The 18,651-nt window shown below is 38.1% G+C and overlaps 1 protein-coding gene across 2 annotated transcripts in view; it reads right to left on the reverse strand.

Annotated features, from left to right (window-relative positions):
- Nucleotides 1–2,175: 2,175 nt before the first annotated feature.
- The window catches only part of LOC136866425 (PAX3- and PAX7-binding protein 1), a 337,700-nt gene continuing 321,224 nt past the window's right edge, over nt 2,176–18,651 (reverse strand). The window contains exon 15 of one of the 2 annotated variants that reach the window (XM_067143350.2): nt 2,176–4,053. In XM_067143350.2, coding sequence (XP_066999451.2) covers nt 3,972–4,053 — 82 coding nt within the window. In that variant the 3' untranslated portion in view covers nt 2,176–3,971. The remainder of the gene's footprint in view (nt 4,054–18,651) is intronic. The other variant, XM_067143349.2, reaches the window with a different exon arrangement.

The following is an 18,651-nucleotide window of genomic DNA, read 5'->3' on the forward strand; positions in this document are numbered from 1 at the left end:
GTTTAAAAAATTCAGATTAGTCTGAACATATAATATACGCTCTTGGCACTAAAAGGCTTAAATGATATGTGCGTAAATTCACTAGATAGCAAAGGAATCCATTTTGATATTGTGAACTGCAATATATCAATAATTGATGTGTTGATACTGAAATGCAGTACATCAATTATTACTAAGCGATGGATTGGTAGATACGACACAGCTTTAATTGAAAAATTTGTCCGAAATAGGAAAGAAGAGTGATGAAATCACAGAAATTTGCAACAAATAAAAATAGTGAATGACATAATAATTTGTGGGGGAAAAAAAGAAGGTAAAATGTCAAATATGATACTTCTTGACTGTAAAATGTCTGCAAATCATGCAATACACATTAAAAACACTTGTAATGCATCTACCTTATGATTTGTATGAATTTGTGACAAACCCATTTGTGAAAATAAGGGGTTCCTACTCTCAGTATATGCCTCTGCTGGCAGGACCTAGTGTTTACACTGCACAAAGTCTTCTGGTATGGGCTAGAGCAATTTTGTTACTTTCATTGATCTGTCTCTGTCTTATCCTTGGCTTTGACAATATGAAAGTGACTGAGGTATGAGTGATGCTAGTAATCCCATTCCTTACGCAGCCGTCCCTGCTATGAATGGTGTGAAATTGTTGCTCATAGGGTTAGTTGGTGCATGCATTTCAGTGGGCTTGGCAGACTGATACGTAATAGCAACTTGTGGCTCGGTGAGGAAAGCAACAGGAAACTACCTCACTGCTCATTTCCCTAGTACGCCTCTTCAGTGATGCCTAGGTCATCTATGACAGCTCATGGTGGAACTGTTGAGGATCCAACCAGCCTTCGGGCTGATGACTAAACATACACATATAATCTCAGTATGACCCAGAATTTTTTCTCTTGAAATAATTTGAAGGCGCAAGTACAATCAGTACAAGCATATGAATCATAAATTAACACTCATTAAGGACTACAATGAAAAAAAAAATCCATTTTTGTTCTCCCATAACTATATACTGTAACCGTAAAAGTTTATTTTGATGGCTAGCTCGAACATAAGACTCGGCCCAGGTGGTGACCGGTCAATATCTGAATGGTTACAGAGGAAAGGGAAGTCAGATAAGTATAATGGAACACTGATTGTTTAAAAAAAAAATGTATTCATGAAAATACAGTCAGATTCCCACATCATCTCAGTGTAGTAGTTATGAGTACTTCTAGTTGTCTCCATGGATACTCCTTGTGGAACGGAGACCCAACCATGGGAACACGATCCCTCAAAGGCAGCAATCAAACCATGGAAACACGATCCTTCGTGTTCAGCAACCGAACCATGGAACACGATCCGTTGTAAGCTGGTCGTCGTTGATTCTAGAAGGTCTTGGTTCGAGGTAACCACTCACCGATTATGTTACGCGAGGGTCCACATTTGACAGTCCGAGTAATGGAATGGTTTCGTGTAAATCACAGCACTTCGTAATCATGACGTAATATTTAATAATTTACTGTGCTCTGACTTAGAACAAAAATGTTAGTTTAGAAAAATAGCATGTACTTCTGTGAAAAGATTGTGGTTGTTTGCTCACACACAAAGGAAAAATCAAGTTTGAATCCCTACACTTGCGTGGTGTCTTCCCACGAAACTAGAAATGAACACTGTTTCTTTACACTAATAAATACACAGTTTATTCTTAATCACATCAGAAAATATAGCATCCAATGGAATTACTTCATTTTGAGATAATTCCTGAATATTCTAGAATGAAATTAAATGTCTGCAGCAACCGACCAAAAGCACTTGTGAGATGAGTGTCAATTAGCACATCACAGTTCAAAATGGAAATATCACTCGTAATTACTGTATTCTACACGAATGTCTATTCATAAAGTATAATTCACACGAAGCACTTATTATTATTATTATTATTATTATTATTATTATTAATATTTCCTGTCAGCAGAGTTCAATTCACTAAAACATGTCACTTATGTCACAATGTCTGAAGTGAACTACTAGAACACTTGCAATACGTAAAGTAGACTGTACCTGGATATTCTATCACTCAAGTCGAAACTTCAAAGTTCAACTAAATTCACTTTGAAACTGTTCTGACGTGTGTGACATACGTAAGTATTGGTTATACTATGATTTTCTTTAATAAAGTTCTACTCACTGCAAATGTACAAGTTCCGTAACAACGTAAGTATTCTATGTCCAAAGTTCACGCTTCACTTGGACAGAGTCCTGTCTTGAAAATACGATGCAGTGAAGCAATATCGTCGAGGTGTAGACTGTAGCTGAACTGTTGACGAACTGGCGGCTAACATCACCAACAGCCGACCGACCGGCCTCGACTGTGGCACAAGGCAGACTCATCTGACAAGCGAAATGCTTGCCTATTTATTCAGTATTCCCTGGGAACCGTAATTGCTAATATCTTTCATACATTTTAACGGATCTCCATGAAATTTAGGGATTATGACTATAAAAAATCAGGCTACGCAGTGATGATGTTCGTTTTTTTATATCATTAATCTGTCTGAAAGAAATTAAAGATGGAAGAAAATAGGACATTCCATCTGACGTAACACAACCTTGGTCATGTTACTCGGTCGTGACGTTTCACTTCCCCGCTGCTCGCAGCTGACATGGTCGCAGGGAAGCGTGTTCGGCGGGTAGCATAACTCCGCATACATCGGGACTTTGATTGAGAACCGTGTTACGGGTATAATACAAATAATCGAGAAACACATGTGCATTTAGTGTCACATCTTGTAAGAGGCTGCATACCTTACTGAACATTTCATTAGGTAAGATTCCCCTTTACCTGACATGTCAATAACAGTAAAGCTACTTTTCCACTGGGGTTCTGCAATGCAGATGTTTCACAGATAATCTGCACTCTCAATACTTTACACAAAAAACTGAAGGATAAACATAATATTTTGTAAAACATCACCTTTAAAAATGCAAACAGAACAGTTAAGTTTTTCTCAGGCTGTGCTTAAAATCTGTGAAATAATGTGCCCTCCACTTACACTCCTGCTATATCTAAACTTCACAGCGAAGGAGTTGTGTTACAGTCAAAAATTATGTTTCTGCGTGGTGGTGGTGGTGGTGGTAGGGACAGGGGAGCAAGGGAGCAGGTAGATGTGTTTACTTATCTCACTCGTTATTAAAAGCAAAGTCCCTTTGTATCATTAGTATCTTCATAGAAATAAATTATATTAAAATGCACATTTAAAAAGAAACAAGAGAACAAATTGCTTTTCAAAGCAGAGGCATTTAGTAGGTCTATTTCAAATTGAAAACTAGAAAATCAGGCCTTGTAGTTGGTTACAAATAGAGACATCATTAATAACAACAGTACAAAAAACAATGATCATTTTCTGCATTAAGATAGATAATTCAATACACTGAAAGACAAGGCAACAGAAAAACACATTATTAATATTCAATATAAGGTATGTAGCTGATTAAGCAAGTGTTCTAACTGGTTTTGCTACTATTTACAATTCTACACAGCAAGAACCTTCATACCCTAGAGCACATGTTTTACAGACATCTGATATTCTACATGAAATCTTCCAGATGATTAATCCTCAGAAGATTATTTATATTTCACTTAATGTAAATATTCTACAAAAATCTGTCTTGGATGATACGGCAGAAAATTCTGTCCACTCACACACTTCACTTTCTACAATTTCACAGGTTTGTAATTGAAATTAATAAATTAATACATTATAACACACATGTTCAAATGCACTGCAATAATCCCACTGGAGTATTCACTTTGAGAAACCAAATTCAGTTCAGTACCATGAAGAATAAACTTCACTGCCCCATAATGAATACAATTCACATCATATATCAAGAGCATAAGTCTGTATACAAAATTGTAACTTCGTTGAAAGAAAGTACAGTACTAATTCTGATGCAACATACACTGAAAACCAGTATAGGTTATGATGCCGTTGTCGATGATGATGATGATGACGACGGCTGTAGTGCCTGAAGAATTTTTGTTAAGCACTCCATTGATTCTCTGCAATGAAAATGAAAATGAAATTAGAATATCAATACAATTCCCAAACAAAGTCAAGACAGAGACATAATTTAATTCACAAAACAGCATTGATTTTATTTTCATTGCATTTTAAATTTTTGCATCAAATATTAATGTACTGTAAAGCCTCCGTGGCTCAGACGGCAGAACGTCGGCCTCTCACGGCTGGATACCGTAGTTCAAATACCGGTCACTCCATGTGAGATTTGTGCTGGACAAAGCGGAGGCGGGGCGGGTTTTTCTCTGGGTACTCCGGTTTTCCCGCGGGACAGGTTTTTCTCTGGGTACTCCAGATTTTCCTGTCATCTTTCATTCCAGCAACACTCTCCATTCTCATTTCATAACATCTATCAGTCATTAATGAATCACCTTCGGAGTGGCGACCCCATTGTACTATTAGCCTATATATGGTTCATTCGTTACATCCCTGACCCGGTCCAAGACTAGAAAACAGGATGTAGGTTGTTCATTTTCATCAATGTACTGTATACCAAATATATATGTTAAGACTCAACAGAAGAAAACTATACAAGAGACATATTATGGCTACTAATTTAAACCATTAACTACAATAAAACGGTGTGCATATCATTCCAGAAGGGAAGAAGACCAGCAATTGAACACACAATAACATCAGATGAGGAGGTAAAGTAAATTCACACAAATAACTTGGAATCACCTCACAGACAATATGCAAACCATTTAGGATCCATATAAAAGAAGCAAAGCAGCAACAGAGAGATGTACTACATACAGAACATTGCTAGGCTATCATTACAAACATCCATAACTCTTTTCCATGCCAAAACAACTCGGATTCTTACTTATAGTCTAGAAATGATTTGGGAAATGCTATGTCTGACAGACCTAATTACATTGGAAAGCGTCAAATCCAGATGCTTGGAGACAAAAACAAAATCACTGGGAGTAGTCAAGACAGCATTATTCAGACTTCTGTATGAACTGGTGAGGGAACCGTGCTACACAGAGGACTTGTGGGTAAACTTGTCACTGCCATCTACGAAGCAAACAGTGGACCCGATTTAGACGCAATGGCAGAAACATGATGAAATGCCTCTTAAACTTTTATGCCACTGATGCAATGGTAGACAGGAGTTGGTCAAATGAGAATCAAGAATTTAGGTCTATGCTAACAAGACTGGCAATTCATGGTTTTAATATTTTTTAATATATATATATATATATATATTTTTTTTACAATTTGTTTTACGTTGCACCGACACAGAAAGGTTCTTTTTTTATAGTTGCTTTACGTCGCACCGACACAGATAGGTCTTATGGCGACGATGGGATAGGAAAGGCCTAGGAGTTGGAAGGAAGCGGCCGTGGCCTTAATTAAGGTACAGCCCCAGCATTTGCCAGGTGTGAAAATGGGAAAGCACGGAAAACCATATTCAGGGCTGCCGACAGTGGGATTCGAACCTACTATCTCCCAGATGCAAGCTCACAGCTGTGCACTCCTAACCGCATGGCCAATTCACCTGGTACAGATAGGTCTTATGGCAACGATGGGATAGGAAAGGGCTGAGAGTGGGAAGGAAGCAGCCGTGGCCTTAATTAAAGTACAGCCCCAGCATTTGCCAGGTGTGAAAATGGGAAACCACGGAAAATCATCTCCAGGGCTGCTAACAGTGGGGTTTTCCATAATAAAATATGTTGTAGTGAGAAATCCCATGAACCAAACAATGAGTGCATTTGCAAATTATGCAATCATTTCTGTGACAATCGGTTATAAAAGATCTATGATTGACTACAGTAAAGTTTATTTGTAGCCTAGTCAAATCCACACTGTTGTTGAGATTATTGGTTCTTCATTTGGATTTTCTAAGAATTGCAATTTAATGTGTACTGTAAATCTTCCATGACCATTAGACTACAATAAAGGAATTCATTTATACTGTCTAAAATTATTCACACGAAGATTAACAACTGTATGGGATAACAAAAAGTGTTGGAGTCATGACTTTCTGGTATAATTATCAAACAAGAGCCAGCTTCTTAACATACACATTTATTCTATGGTTATAGTGTTTCTAGTGGCTGCGCATGCTTCTGTAAGTCACTTTCTGATCCTCCCTGTATCTACTTTGCCTCAAAGCATTGGTGAGTGGCACTTTTTGGATTTGATGTGATCATGCAATTTGGATACATAATCGTTGCGGACATGTGAGCAGCAGAAGGGCTGGCATAGCCTTCGTGTGCCTGTCTATCAGGGGTTTCCTGCACTATATGGACTTTTCCTGGGTTCTTTATCTGCTCTATCGGTCTTGGTATGTTACCTCAATTTCAACTTTGGTTAATTGGCCATTGTAACGCGATGCAACGCTACTGTTCCATTAAAATTTGTTTATATGCTCACAACACTCACAGTAAAACTTCGGATATGATTACATACCCACCTAACAACACAGGTTTACTTAGCAAACAAATGCTATTTATCGCATCTAAATTGTACAGTGTGTGTAATCACAGCATTTCTCCAAGTAGATTATACACCAAAAATTGTACTCCAGCTATCCCCCCCGCCATCCCTCTCTAGCCTGTGTGGGACATCTCTTCTGCCTGGCACACTCAGTCGTGTATAGGAGGATATACTCTACAAGTTAATAACTAAATGAATGAAATCCATTGCTAACTTCCTGCTGTATAAAGGCTTCAGAATCTTACCAAGCTTCATCACACAAACCTTTTCTAGCCTGCACTACCAGAAGACTATATTATAAGAAGTTGTCATATCAATAGAGTAGGAATAATTTTATTGCCTTGAAATAACATACAGTTGTAATTCCATCTTTCTATATATGACTTGTAACCACTTAGTAGAATAATTGAGGCGCACAGTTCCAAAATACGCCTTATCCATTTTAGCAAATTTTTCAGAAGACAAAAAAAAAAAAAGTTTCTTGCTCATCTTCAGAAGAATAAAAGTATTTATTCATGTTTATTATATCAACGTACTTACATTTATTGATATATTTGAAAAGCTACATTCAATTCATGACATATAAGAAAAATATTTACAAATTAAGATTGGATACGGCGTGTTTTGGAACTCAACATTGGATAAGGAGGGTTTTGGAACTGTCATCGTGATAAGGGCGGGGTTTGCAAATGTAGCTAAAACCTTATAATGATAATTTTCGTCATTAATTGATATTATAATCGGCATTCTTTTATTAATTATGCTCTCTGGAATCATAAAAATATTTTAATCATAATATATAAAAATATAGAAGGATATGAATGTCAGTGATTAAACTCAATATCAATCATAGTGTGAAAACTGGTGCAAAATTATCGGGAATAGTATTGCTCACAGTTTCAAAGAACATACCGTGAACCTCGAACTTCACAAATATCGTACTAATGCTTACTTCATAGAGTATTATTTTAGATACGTTCCAGTTACAGTGCCCCATGTTTGGATAAGGTGGATTTTGAAAACAATATCTCAGGATAAGGCGGATTTCAGAAACTTCACCTGAATTTGTGTTACATTTTCATAGGGACAAAGCAGGGTAAGGAACAGTTTTCTTCCAGAAAAAGATGCTAAATCATATGAGTTATAGAGATAAGCTAAGAACTCAATTTTCATAAAAAATGGATAAGGCGCATTTTGTAACCGTGTGCCTCAATTGAATCTTTTACATCCATGCAATAGCGTTAACATTTCACTCTTTTTCAATGCTGAAAGCTAGGGTCTACAAATTATTGAATTGCTTTGAGGCTATTATGTATGGTCACCTTTGCTGTTTATATTGTGGCAGTTTGGTCACTATGCTCATTCCAAGGTGAGATGAGTAACTTAGTCAGGTGCTGGCCGCGAGTAACATTATTGAGTTACTAGCCCTGCCCGCTTAGACAACCAGTCGGGACAAAGTGAGGAGTGCAAGGCCAGCCCCTCTCTGATGTCCCTCAGTCATCTCCCTGGAAGCCTGTGGCCAGTACCAGATACCTCGATACGGTTGGAGATTGTGAATATTCTGGGTGTATCCAGCTTACGGACTGTTCTGGAACTGCTAAGCCTGACTATACAAGGCAGCTAGGCACCCAGTCAGAGTGTGTACAATCAGTGCTGTGTGAATGTACTGCCATGGAATACTGATACTGTGTGTGTGTACGGGTGTGGAGTACTGGCAAGTGTGTGCAAGACGTGACAGTCGAGTGCAGTATGATGTCAGATAATACCTGAAGCTATTTTTCTCTGTGTACATAGCAACTCGGAGCTGAAGTACGGAAAATAAAAAGCACCTCAGTTTACCGCTCGTTGTAAACAATCATGGCGGCATCCAAGCGCGGCATGGATGAGGTTATTTGTAACTGGCTTGAAAATAGTGATGTTGAAAGTAGAAATGATTCTCTGGAGAGTGAAAATACTTCTTATTCTTAAACTGACAGTGATGAAAGTGATTCTGATTTCAGTTTCGAGATGATAGTGCCAATTGAAACTACGTGACAAAACCAGAATGCAACAGGAGCGGGTGAAAAGTCTAGTAAAATGATACTTGGAATTATGATCTTGTTGACAACATGCCTGTTTCTGTAACATGCAAACCAGTTTCTGAAATTCACTTTATAGTGAGGAGGGGTTGGGAAATAATCCAAAAGAAATGGACGTAGGGAATTAATTTCTAACCCCACAGCTCTGGGATCACGTTACTAAGGAATAATAATAATAATAATAATAATAATAATAATAATAATAATAATAATAATAATAATAATAATAATAATAATAATAATAATAATAATAATAATAATAATTGTACCGGTTGGTTCACCCCAACCCCGCAAATTTAAATTGTGCGCCTACTAGTAATCCCCTACAGGAGAAACCCTGAACTTTAATAACTGAAACAAATCTACAGTTGCCCAGAAGATGTCACCACTGTAAATTTTGTAATTTTGAAGTGTTCTGAACTGTGTCTATTTCGATTTGTGTTTGTTTTGCCCTGTATCAAGAAGTGTGGACATTCTCTTCTAGATGTCTACAGAGAAAAGACTACGATTGTGCACTCTGGTGCGAAGTGAAGGGACTGTTTTTGAAGAAACTTTGTATCCATAAGTTTGTTCTTTGTTAAATTTCTTTCTTTCATGTTTTGGGTTGGCAATATTGATCTCTGTTTCCGCCAGTTTCGAATCCAGCCAATCCTGAATTTTCTAAATTAATTTTCCTCCAATCCCAGGTTTCTTGTTCATGTTGTGTGTAACTTTTGGTGTTAGCCAATAAAGGGAGGGGGTGTGGCGCTTTTATTTCATGAAAAGTCTCGAAGCTTCCTTGTGGGTATAAAACTGGCGAGGTTCATGGCTCGGGGCCACTCCATCGACATCTTGCTTAGTGTGTGGATATGTAGCAGGGGGCGGGAAGCGCTTCTTTCTTCATCAACAAGGTAATGGCCGTTTAATAACTTTATTTCTTGCTAGCTCAGCAGTTTAACCCATGGGGCAGGTTCGAAACTTTTCTCATGTAACCTATCTTTAAAATGTAAAGACTTTTGGTAAAAATTCTGTCTCTTTAACTACAAATTGGGATAGAGAGTGCCTAACCCTATCGAGCTCCCACTCATATTGTTTAGAGGTGACTACGTTTTCTTCTTTTCTTAATGTAATAAAGTTTTCTTATACGAGTCACCTCCCTAGTATGGGATTAGCCCTTGTGTAAGAGGCCTAGTGCCGAGTAGGTTTTAAAAGTGTATTAGGAGTGCAAGCTACGCCTCCAGTCAATTTGGTATTTTGGGCCATGTAATTAACCCGTTCCTTTTCCGAGTAGGCCCAGTAGGTTGGGTACATGATACCCCTGTGTAAATTTGTAAGTTGAGCCTGCAGGCAAGTGATTGTAAAAGTCGAGGATGCCTTAAATAGGCGTGAGTAACTGAGAGCCGGTTCGTTCGTTTCAAATTGGGTTTTGAGGGCCTCTAGAAGGCCGGAATGTGTTAGGTGAGAGCAAGTGCTCTTTGATTTCAGGGGAATTCTGCCCTAGGTAGTCTGGTTGCATATTGGTTAAGTGGAGCTTGGAGCTCATGAATTATTCACCCAGGGCTTGAAGCCCAGCAAATGTAATCTCTTAACTTGTTTTCCTGATACTTGGTACCTGTTACTCTGTTGTTGTTACTCTGTTGGTTATTAATTGTTAAGTTCAAAAATATAACCTTAATGAAAGTTTTTAAGTAACTTTAATTTCGCCCGCACCTTCTTTTCACCTCTGCAAATCCACAAATACCTCGTAACAATAATAATAATAATAATAATAATAATAATAATAATAATAATAATAATAATAATAATAATAATAATAATAATCATAATAATAATAATCGTATGGCCTCAGCTACCCTGTGCAGGCATTTCAATTTGACGCCAAATGGCTGTCTGCTCGTCAATTTCAACGTTCCATTTTACTCTAGGTCCACTAGATGGCAGACCGAGTAAACCGAAACTCTCTTGGGCGTCTATGGCTGAGATTTAATGAATTTTGTCGGGTAAACACCAAATGTGTCACCAGAGATATTTTACACGCCAACATGACATGGAGTGTCGAATGGACTTTTTTCCACCCTTCAAAAATCCAACTACCTCTGCCGGGTTTGAACCCGCTATCTTGGGATGCGGAGGCCGACACTCTACCACTGATCCACAGAGGCAGTTGTTACTAAGGAAACCAATGCCTATGCCTCTATATTTCTTGCTAATTTATCTGCTTCCCTTGATACCAGTAATACTTACGAACAAACTATAGACGAGCTAAAAGCTCACTTTGCTCTGTGTATTCTTATGTATGTGATTAGTCAAATTTATGTTAAAGTGACGAAAAAATACATAAATGGTGTGCAAGGGAATATTTCCTTTCACAAGTAATGGTGGGCCAAAGGGTTAAATCATTCAATGTGTGGAATATCTTTCACTGGTCAAAGAGCACTGCAAAGAACAATCAATCAAACAGCAAATACACTTTCAAGCACACACGTCCATTCTGTTTATATTGACCCTTGATCATAGTCGGTTATTCTTGACATTGGTGTTGAGCAGTAGTTCCTGTTTTAAAGTACGGTAGCAATTTATTTTATTGTCTGGTAGCCATGGGTAGATGCGAAGTGACGATCAAACAGCATGCTGAGAGTCACACATTGGGACATTTTTATGTAAGCGATACAGATAGGCCTACATTAATGTGCCGATTTTGCAATCAAAGACTTGAAGAAAAAATGTTTTGCAGTCCTTCCTTTGCCTCGGCAGCACCGCTGTACATTTGGGCCTCCACGAACAGTGTCGATGTAGAGGTTTTTTTTAGCAAGTACAAGATAATCGTAACTGATAGGCGGTCTCGAATGAAGGAGGACACCGTTTGAACAATTACCATGTTGTACTTCAATCATCATTGAAATTCCTGTTCCTTGTAGGTGTGTTGTACTGTGATAAATAAATACGTTCAGAATAGGGAACATGCATGATCCGGGGTTTTAATTAAAAATATGCTAATCTGATTCAAAATTTCACGCAGAATTCAAAAATGTGATCAGAATGTACAAATAATAACTCCAAACATGATAAAAATCGAAATTAAAGTACGAAAATGTCACGTCACACAAGTATGCGATCTCATTGGTCTGACGTCATCGTAATGGTTGACTGAATTAGCAGGCGAAATAACACATAGTGTGCTGTGAGAAGCAGGATACACTTAGTGTATTTCTACTTTATGTTAGTGTCTGGTTTGGTTAAATTCAAAGTCTATACATTGGACAATAATCTGAGTGGTATATTTTAGACTTACAATGAATCCTGTGCAGACAGTGAGGCAGAAAACTTATAAATGGTGTATAGTTCCGATGTGCAATAGCACATCGCATACCATCCCAAACAAATTGTTTATAAATGTTTCAAAGACGCTAAAACTAGGGAGAAATGGATTTTGGTGAGCCGGAGAAATGCTGGTGATATATCGGAAAAGTCTACAGTTTATTTTTTTAAAGATCATTTTAACGTAAGTTGAATTTGTTTGAATTTTCAATCACTTTTCCATGTCAGCTGTTCTAGTGGTAACACTTTGAATTTTAATGTATGATGCTTTAATTAAATGCTTCATTTACATCTTGGAATATGAAAGTAATAAACAGTACATTAATTAATGCTGATTATTGAAGTATTCTCCAAACCTAACCTATGTTTTGGGTAATCCATGTCAAGGTAATAAACCAAAGGGATTATGCGATACTGACAGCTCTAATTATACCAATTTATCTTGGCATGCGACAGTTATTTATGTCTTTATTGAAGAGCTTACATTTGTAAAGAAATTTAGGCTATAGCTAAATACTCTATAATATAACAAAAAAATAGGCGTATACGTCATGAGAGTAAACAACGTAAATTTAACAAATATATATCTCTACACAAAACCAATGCTTGTCTGTTGGGGTCTTATAAGTTAACAATGCTCAATTATAATAATTATCATAATATTAGTGAAATAAATAACATAACTGCACACAGGTGAAAATAGTGATGTTGGTGTTTAAAATATTATCCAACTTAGCCTAAGTTTTAGGTTATACAAGCCAAGTCAATAAACCAAAGGGTAAAATTACCGGGCAAGTTGGCCGTGCGGTTAGGAGCATGCAGCTGTGAGCTCGCATCCGGGAGATAGTGGGTTCAAACCCCACTGTCGGCAGCCCTGAAGATGGTTTTCCGTGGTTTCCCATTTTCACACCAGGCAAATGCTGGGGCTTTACCTTAATTAAGGCCACGGCCGGTTCCTTCCCATTCCTACGCCTTTCCTGTCCCATCGTCGCCATAAGACCTATCTGTGACTGTGCAAAAAAAAAAATCACAGTACCCAAAGACATTCCTGTATAGTACGACCAAAATGTCACCAAGACACTTTTCTTACGTGATATGCTCAGCTTGTTAGAAGCCAAATGTAATTAATGTTTTTGGCATTATGCCCGCTAACTACTTCTACGACACGAGGCTGACGTATTTGAGCACCTTCAACTACCACCGGACTGAACCAGGATCGAATCTGCCAAGTTGGGGTCAGAAGGCCAGCACCTCAACCGTCTGAACCACTCAGCCCGACTTGTGAAAACTAGATGAAGTCATATTTATCTTTATCATATTTAACTTTTCCCTCCACCAAGATATTTAATGTTTCTCTTTCATGGGCCCTGGAAGTAGGTAGGCCAGTTGCCCCAACCATAAATATATATTTTTTCGGGAATGATAGATTATAGACCTATAGTACTATGATGTTTCTTTCTTTCTTAATAAGTTTATCCTTCAGGTTTGGTTTTTCCCTCGCACTCGAGAGATTTCATGTCTACTGCTTCAAGGGCAGTGTCCTGGAGCATGAGACTTTGGGTATGACGATACAACTGGTGAGGAGGGCCATTACCTCGCCCAGGCGGCCTCACCTGCTATGCTCAACAGGGGCCTTGTTGGAGTATGGGAAGATCGGAAGGGATAGACAAGGAAGGGGGAAGGAAATGGCCGTGGCCTTAGGTGCCTGGAGGAGAAGTGGGAAAATACGATAAACCACTTTGAGGATGGCTGAGGTGGGATTCGAAACCCCTCTACTCAGTTGACCTCCCGAGGCTGAGCAGACACCGTTCCAGCCCTCGTACTATTCGTTTTCAACTTTCATGGCAGAGCCGGGAATCGAAACCGGGCCTCCGGGGGTGGCAGCTAATCACATTAACCACTACACCACCAAGGCGGACTAGTACTATAATGCTTCCTATATGTTTATGTTAGTGCTGAAATCCGATTTCTTACTTTACTAATGCTGAAAGCCCGAAAATGTAATGTTATTCTTTAATATGGGAATCAGTCTAGAAGGAAATGCTGAAAGTGATGTGATTTCTATCCATTTTCGTTGTTATCCTAATACTATGAATTACAGTACATTGCACGTATATAAAAGATACCACTTACAAACTTGCTTTTTATCCGCGAATTTCTGCGACCACAAAAGTAACTATTTTTCAAGAATGATGACATCTTCACATGATAGATTGGCTGACTGTGCTGTTTTTAACCTTTCTTCTGTCATTTTGAAGTTATTCACGATCGCGAATAATAAACAATCGGCTTTCAGTAATGGCTGATAGAGCTGCATGCGGTACTGGATCGTGACATCACAGCGCGCCGCTTACGTCAGAGGCCGTTTCACTCGCTTGTGGAAAAGCACTTTTGAACATTTTTTTAATGGTAGAAAACAAGGCAACTTACCACACTGTAATACGTTTACATACTATTTCATTGGTGTACTTTTCAAAAAAAAATATTTTTGAAAATTATACATGTTCCCTATTGTATTTTTCACTTTGAAATTGTGTTTGTAAATTTGTACATAGGCATATTCGTGTGTGTGCGTTAATACTTCTTGCAGTCTTATGTTGATGTTTGTCTTATTTTCTATAGTGAATTCAAAGGTTGTGGGCTCGGATCCCACTGGTGTCCGGTTGGCCATTTTTGTTCTGTACTTAACATTTCTTCAACACGTACTAAATGTACGTAACACGACGTAATAGGTTCAAAGTCGGTTTCGATTACAATGCAGTCGTGAAAATTCAATATTCATTGACATGGCCCTCATTCAATGTGTGAAATATCTTTCACTGGTCAAAGAGTACTGCAAAGAACAATCAATCAAACAGCAAATACACTTTCAAGGACACACGTTCATTCTGTTTGTGTTGACCCTTGATCATAGTCGGTAGTGTGATGGCAGTAGTGCCAGACCTGTAGCTTATACATCTTTTCAAACAGAACAAAGATGGCCTAGGCCACCATAACTCAGTTGGTAGAGCAACGAATGTGAAATCCGGAGGTTGCGAGTTCGGATTCCACTGGTGTCCGGTTGGCTTTTTTTGTTCTGTACTTAACATCTCTTCAACACGTACTAAATGTAGGTAACACGACCTAATAGGTTGAAAGTCGGTTTTGATTAGCAAATTATGCCTATTTTTAACCAATTTGCTACAAAATGCTAAATCTGAGAAATTTAGATGTTACAAAATGCTAAATTTGAAAATCAGAACGCTAAATCTCTTAACCTATTGTTAGAGTTCGTGGTTTATAGCAAATAAAGACTGGTATGAAGTACTGATTGAACATCACCAGCTTTGATTTTATTGTTACTTTGCAACCCAGAGGAGTGTTCGTACTTGCTGGTAAAAGTGAGAGCTCTTCTGCACTCTATTTGCCACCTCCTTTGTGGCCAGTGTATCTCGAGATATTACACTGCCGAGGTATGTAAAGCTCTCCATACTTTCTAGTGGATGGTATCCTGCCATGATGTTCGCTGGTCGTCTTTCATCACTACTGTTTTGAGTTCGCTTATCTTGAGATTGAACTCCTGGAACTTAACCTTTCATTCAATGAGTCTTGACTGTCCTTGTTCCTCAGTTTCTCCCCAGATCATAACATCATCAGCGAAGGCCATTGCATTTAGTTTACCAGAGGTTTTCTTGATGTTCTTCATTATGTCATCCATGATGGTGATAAAAACAATAACGGGGATAGAGCACTGCCTTGCTGGACTCCACTTTCAGTCTTGAACCAGGATGAATGTCCATCACCCAATTGCACACACCTGGTACAGTTCTCATACAGAATCTGAACATTCCTCACCAGTCCCTCTGGCATATTCCTTTTTCTCAGGGGCCGATGACCTTCGATGGGCCTTTAAAACAACAAGCCTTTTTCTCAGGCATTCCTATATCTTCTCTCTTGCAATGCTGTCATATGCCTTCTCAATGTAAAGGAAACCCTTAACAGATCTTTGCCCTTTTCACAATATTTTTCCATTAACATACGGACACTGAAGTTTAGGTCTGTTGTGGACCTGTTAGGCCTGAAGCCATACTGTTCCTCTTCAAACTGTGGCTCCTATGATGACTCGCAATCTGCTCTAACAGATTTCCTCAAGAATCTAAACCCATGAGAAAGGAGTATTATTCCCCGGTAGTTGGAGCATTTTCATCAATTTCCTTTCTTGAACAGGGGTATATTGGCATAGGGATGTGGCAAACCCATCACCCAGTGGGAAACCACTGCAAACAGCCATCCGAGTATTGGCGGGGAAAACTCCTTATTGGTAAGTGCCATTTGTATTGCCATTTCAAAGTTTCTGATTTCGTTTGATTATTTTATTCCTTTTGCGTTTCAGTATTTTCTTGCTTAATGTCATTTTCAAAGTTTTAAATTTAACGTGTCTGAGTTTGCCCTGGATTCCTGTTGTTTGTAATTTTAATTCTTTCACCTGCATTTTTTAATCAAAAACCATTGTAATTCTGCATAAGCCTATGACGTTAAACTTGTACTTTACCAAGTGATTTAAGTATCCTGATTAGGTTTTCATTTGTCTAGTTGATCTGTATCTGTTGTTAAACATATTTGGTTTGTGAGTTAAGTATCAGTTGCTATGTCATTTAACTGTTTCTTGAAATGTTTGTTTTGTTAATTTTAATATAGTTGAGCTAGAGGGTGTTTCTTGTAAGCCTTTTCTCCCCCATAATGTTATACCTTCCCATGGACCTCATAGGGATTCTGCACCTTCCACAATCCTCATTAGTTATCATCATTAGGCCTGTAAGTGTTCCCTTGCATTTGGTTTGATTTTGCGTATTTATTATCTATCGTCGTATTTTCATGTTTTGATGTGTAACCACCGCCACTGTGTTATTTTACTATTTCCCTATTCATATTATTAAATGTCTATATTATGTTCTATTCGTAGTTTCGTATTTATTATTATTTTCCGTGTTCATTTTTAAAAATTATTAGTTCGTGTAGGCATAATTATCTAGAGCGTGGCTACAAAGGCCATAACATGTAAATAAATAAATAAACAGGGGGATAATGAAACCCTTGTTCCTATCAGTAGGTATCTTGCCATCTTTCCAAACTGCACTGAGCACTCTGCGTAGCCACTGTAAACCCTGGACTTCAACTGCTTTAATCATGTCCGTGCTAACTTCATCGATTCCTGGGGATTTACCTTGCGGCACCTTGTCTTTCTGCCCATGTAATGGGAGGTTCCTCCGTGCAGGTTTCAACAGCTGGATTTTTTGTTTTCTGATCTGCTTCTGTCCTGTTCAATAGATCAAAATGATTCCTCAGAACCTCTCTGTGTCCTCTTCATTCCTGGCCAGGTTTCCATTAGGATCCTCCATTGCTTTGATGGTTTTAACTGAACTCTTGATCACTCTGAACAATAGCTTCATATTGCCTCTGCTGTCTTCCTTCAGTTTTTGTGTAAATTTCTCCCAGCACTTTGTCTTCTGCTCTTCTACTACTCTTTTAACTCTCAATTTCTTGTCCCAGAAAACTTGCCAAGGTCTCTGATTTTCCCCTCGTCCCTTACCTGTTCTGGCTTGGATTTCTCTCTATCTTATTCTTTTCGTGCTATGTTTCTTTCCTTTATTGAGGATCTTACTTCTTCATTCCACCAGGGCGCCTTTTTCCCTTCACTCTCACACTTGTCTTCCCGCAAACCTCTATTACTTCTTTTATCAAGGTGTTTTTAAATCTTGTCCACTCTACCTTACCACTCTCCACTTCTTCTGTAGGCAGTTGTCCTCTTATACGGTCCTGACAGTTGGTCTTTTTACCAATCTGTTGTAGTTCCCACACCTTAATCTTAGGTAATTTCCTGGTTGTTATCTTTGGTACATTAATGTCTTTCAGATCTGCAATTAATAACTGATGGTCACTATAGATGTTCTCACTTGGAATCACCTTGACATCAGTCACAAGTCTACTTCCTTCTTTATCTGTAATGACATAGTCAATGACTGTCTTGCTCTTTCCATCCCAGCTGTAACTGGTAATCTTGTGATTGACTCTTTTGTAGAATCAACTGTTTTTTATACATACTGAAAAAAAATCTTAAACTACTGTATCAGCTGAGAGTTCCCCACCACCAGACATTTACATTACAATAATTGTCTCACTTAAGTCTGTTCAACAACTGACTTCAAGACATTTTACATGAACATCGGGACCATTATTTAAACTGAAACTGCTACAAAGTTTTTTTTATGATATAGAGTAACATTAGTGACATGCAGAACATTTCTTCAAGGAATCGCTACATCATTTAGCCTATGGGCTTTTTAATGTAAACTATTCATAATTATGTTACTTAATGTCCCAACTTTTCATGTTTACCCTGGGTAATTTAATTTTTTTAGGGAACGCTGTGTGTTAATACTACTTCACTTAGTAACATTAATTCAATGAAGGAGAGCAAACAAAGGAAATGGCTTTTCCATTACCAGTGATGACGAGATGGAATTTTTTGTACAAGTCTTTATGTTGGCGAGTGTTTTTGAGACTTGATACTCTTTTACAAAGCTATGGATGAAGGAGGAGTTGCTGTATGCTTTTTGACTGACAATGACAGTGCAACTTTTCTAAAGGAACATGGACAACAACTTATTGACTCCATTGTCAATCTAGAAGATTTGTCTAACATCTGTTCTCCCAGAAGCTGGAGAGCAGAATTGATGATTTGCTCTTAACAATTTCAGGTTGTTGTACAAACAGATATTT

This window comes from Anabrus simplex, chromosome 3 (assembly GCF_040414725.1).
Source record: "Anabrus simplex isolate iqAnaSimp1 chromosome 3, ASM4041472v1, whole genome shotgun sequence".
Classification (NCBI taxonomy): domain Eukaryota; kingdom Metazoa; phylum Arthropoda; class Insecta; order Orthoptera; family Tettigoniidae; genus Anabrus; species Anabrus simplex.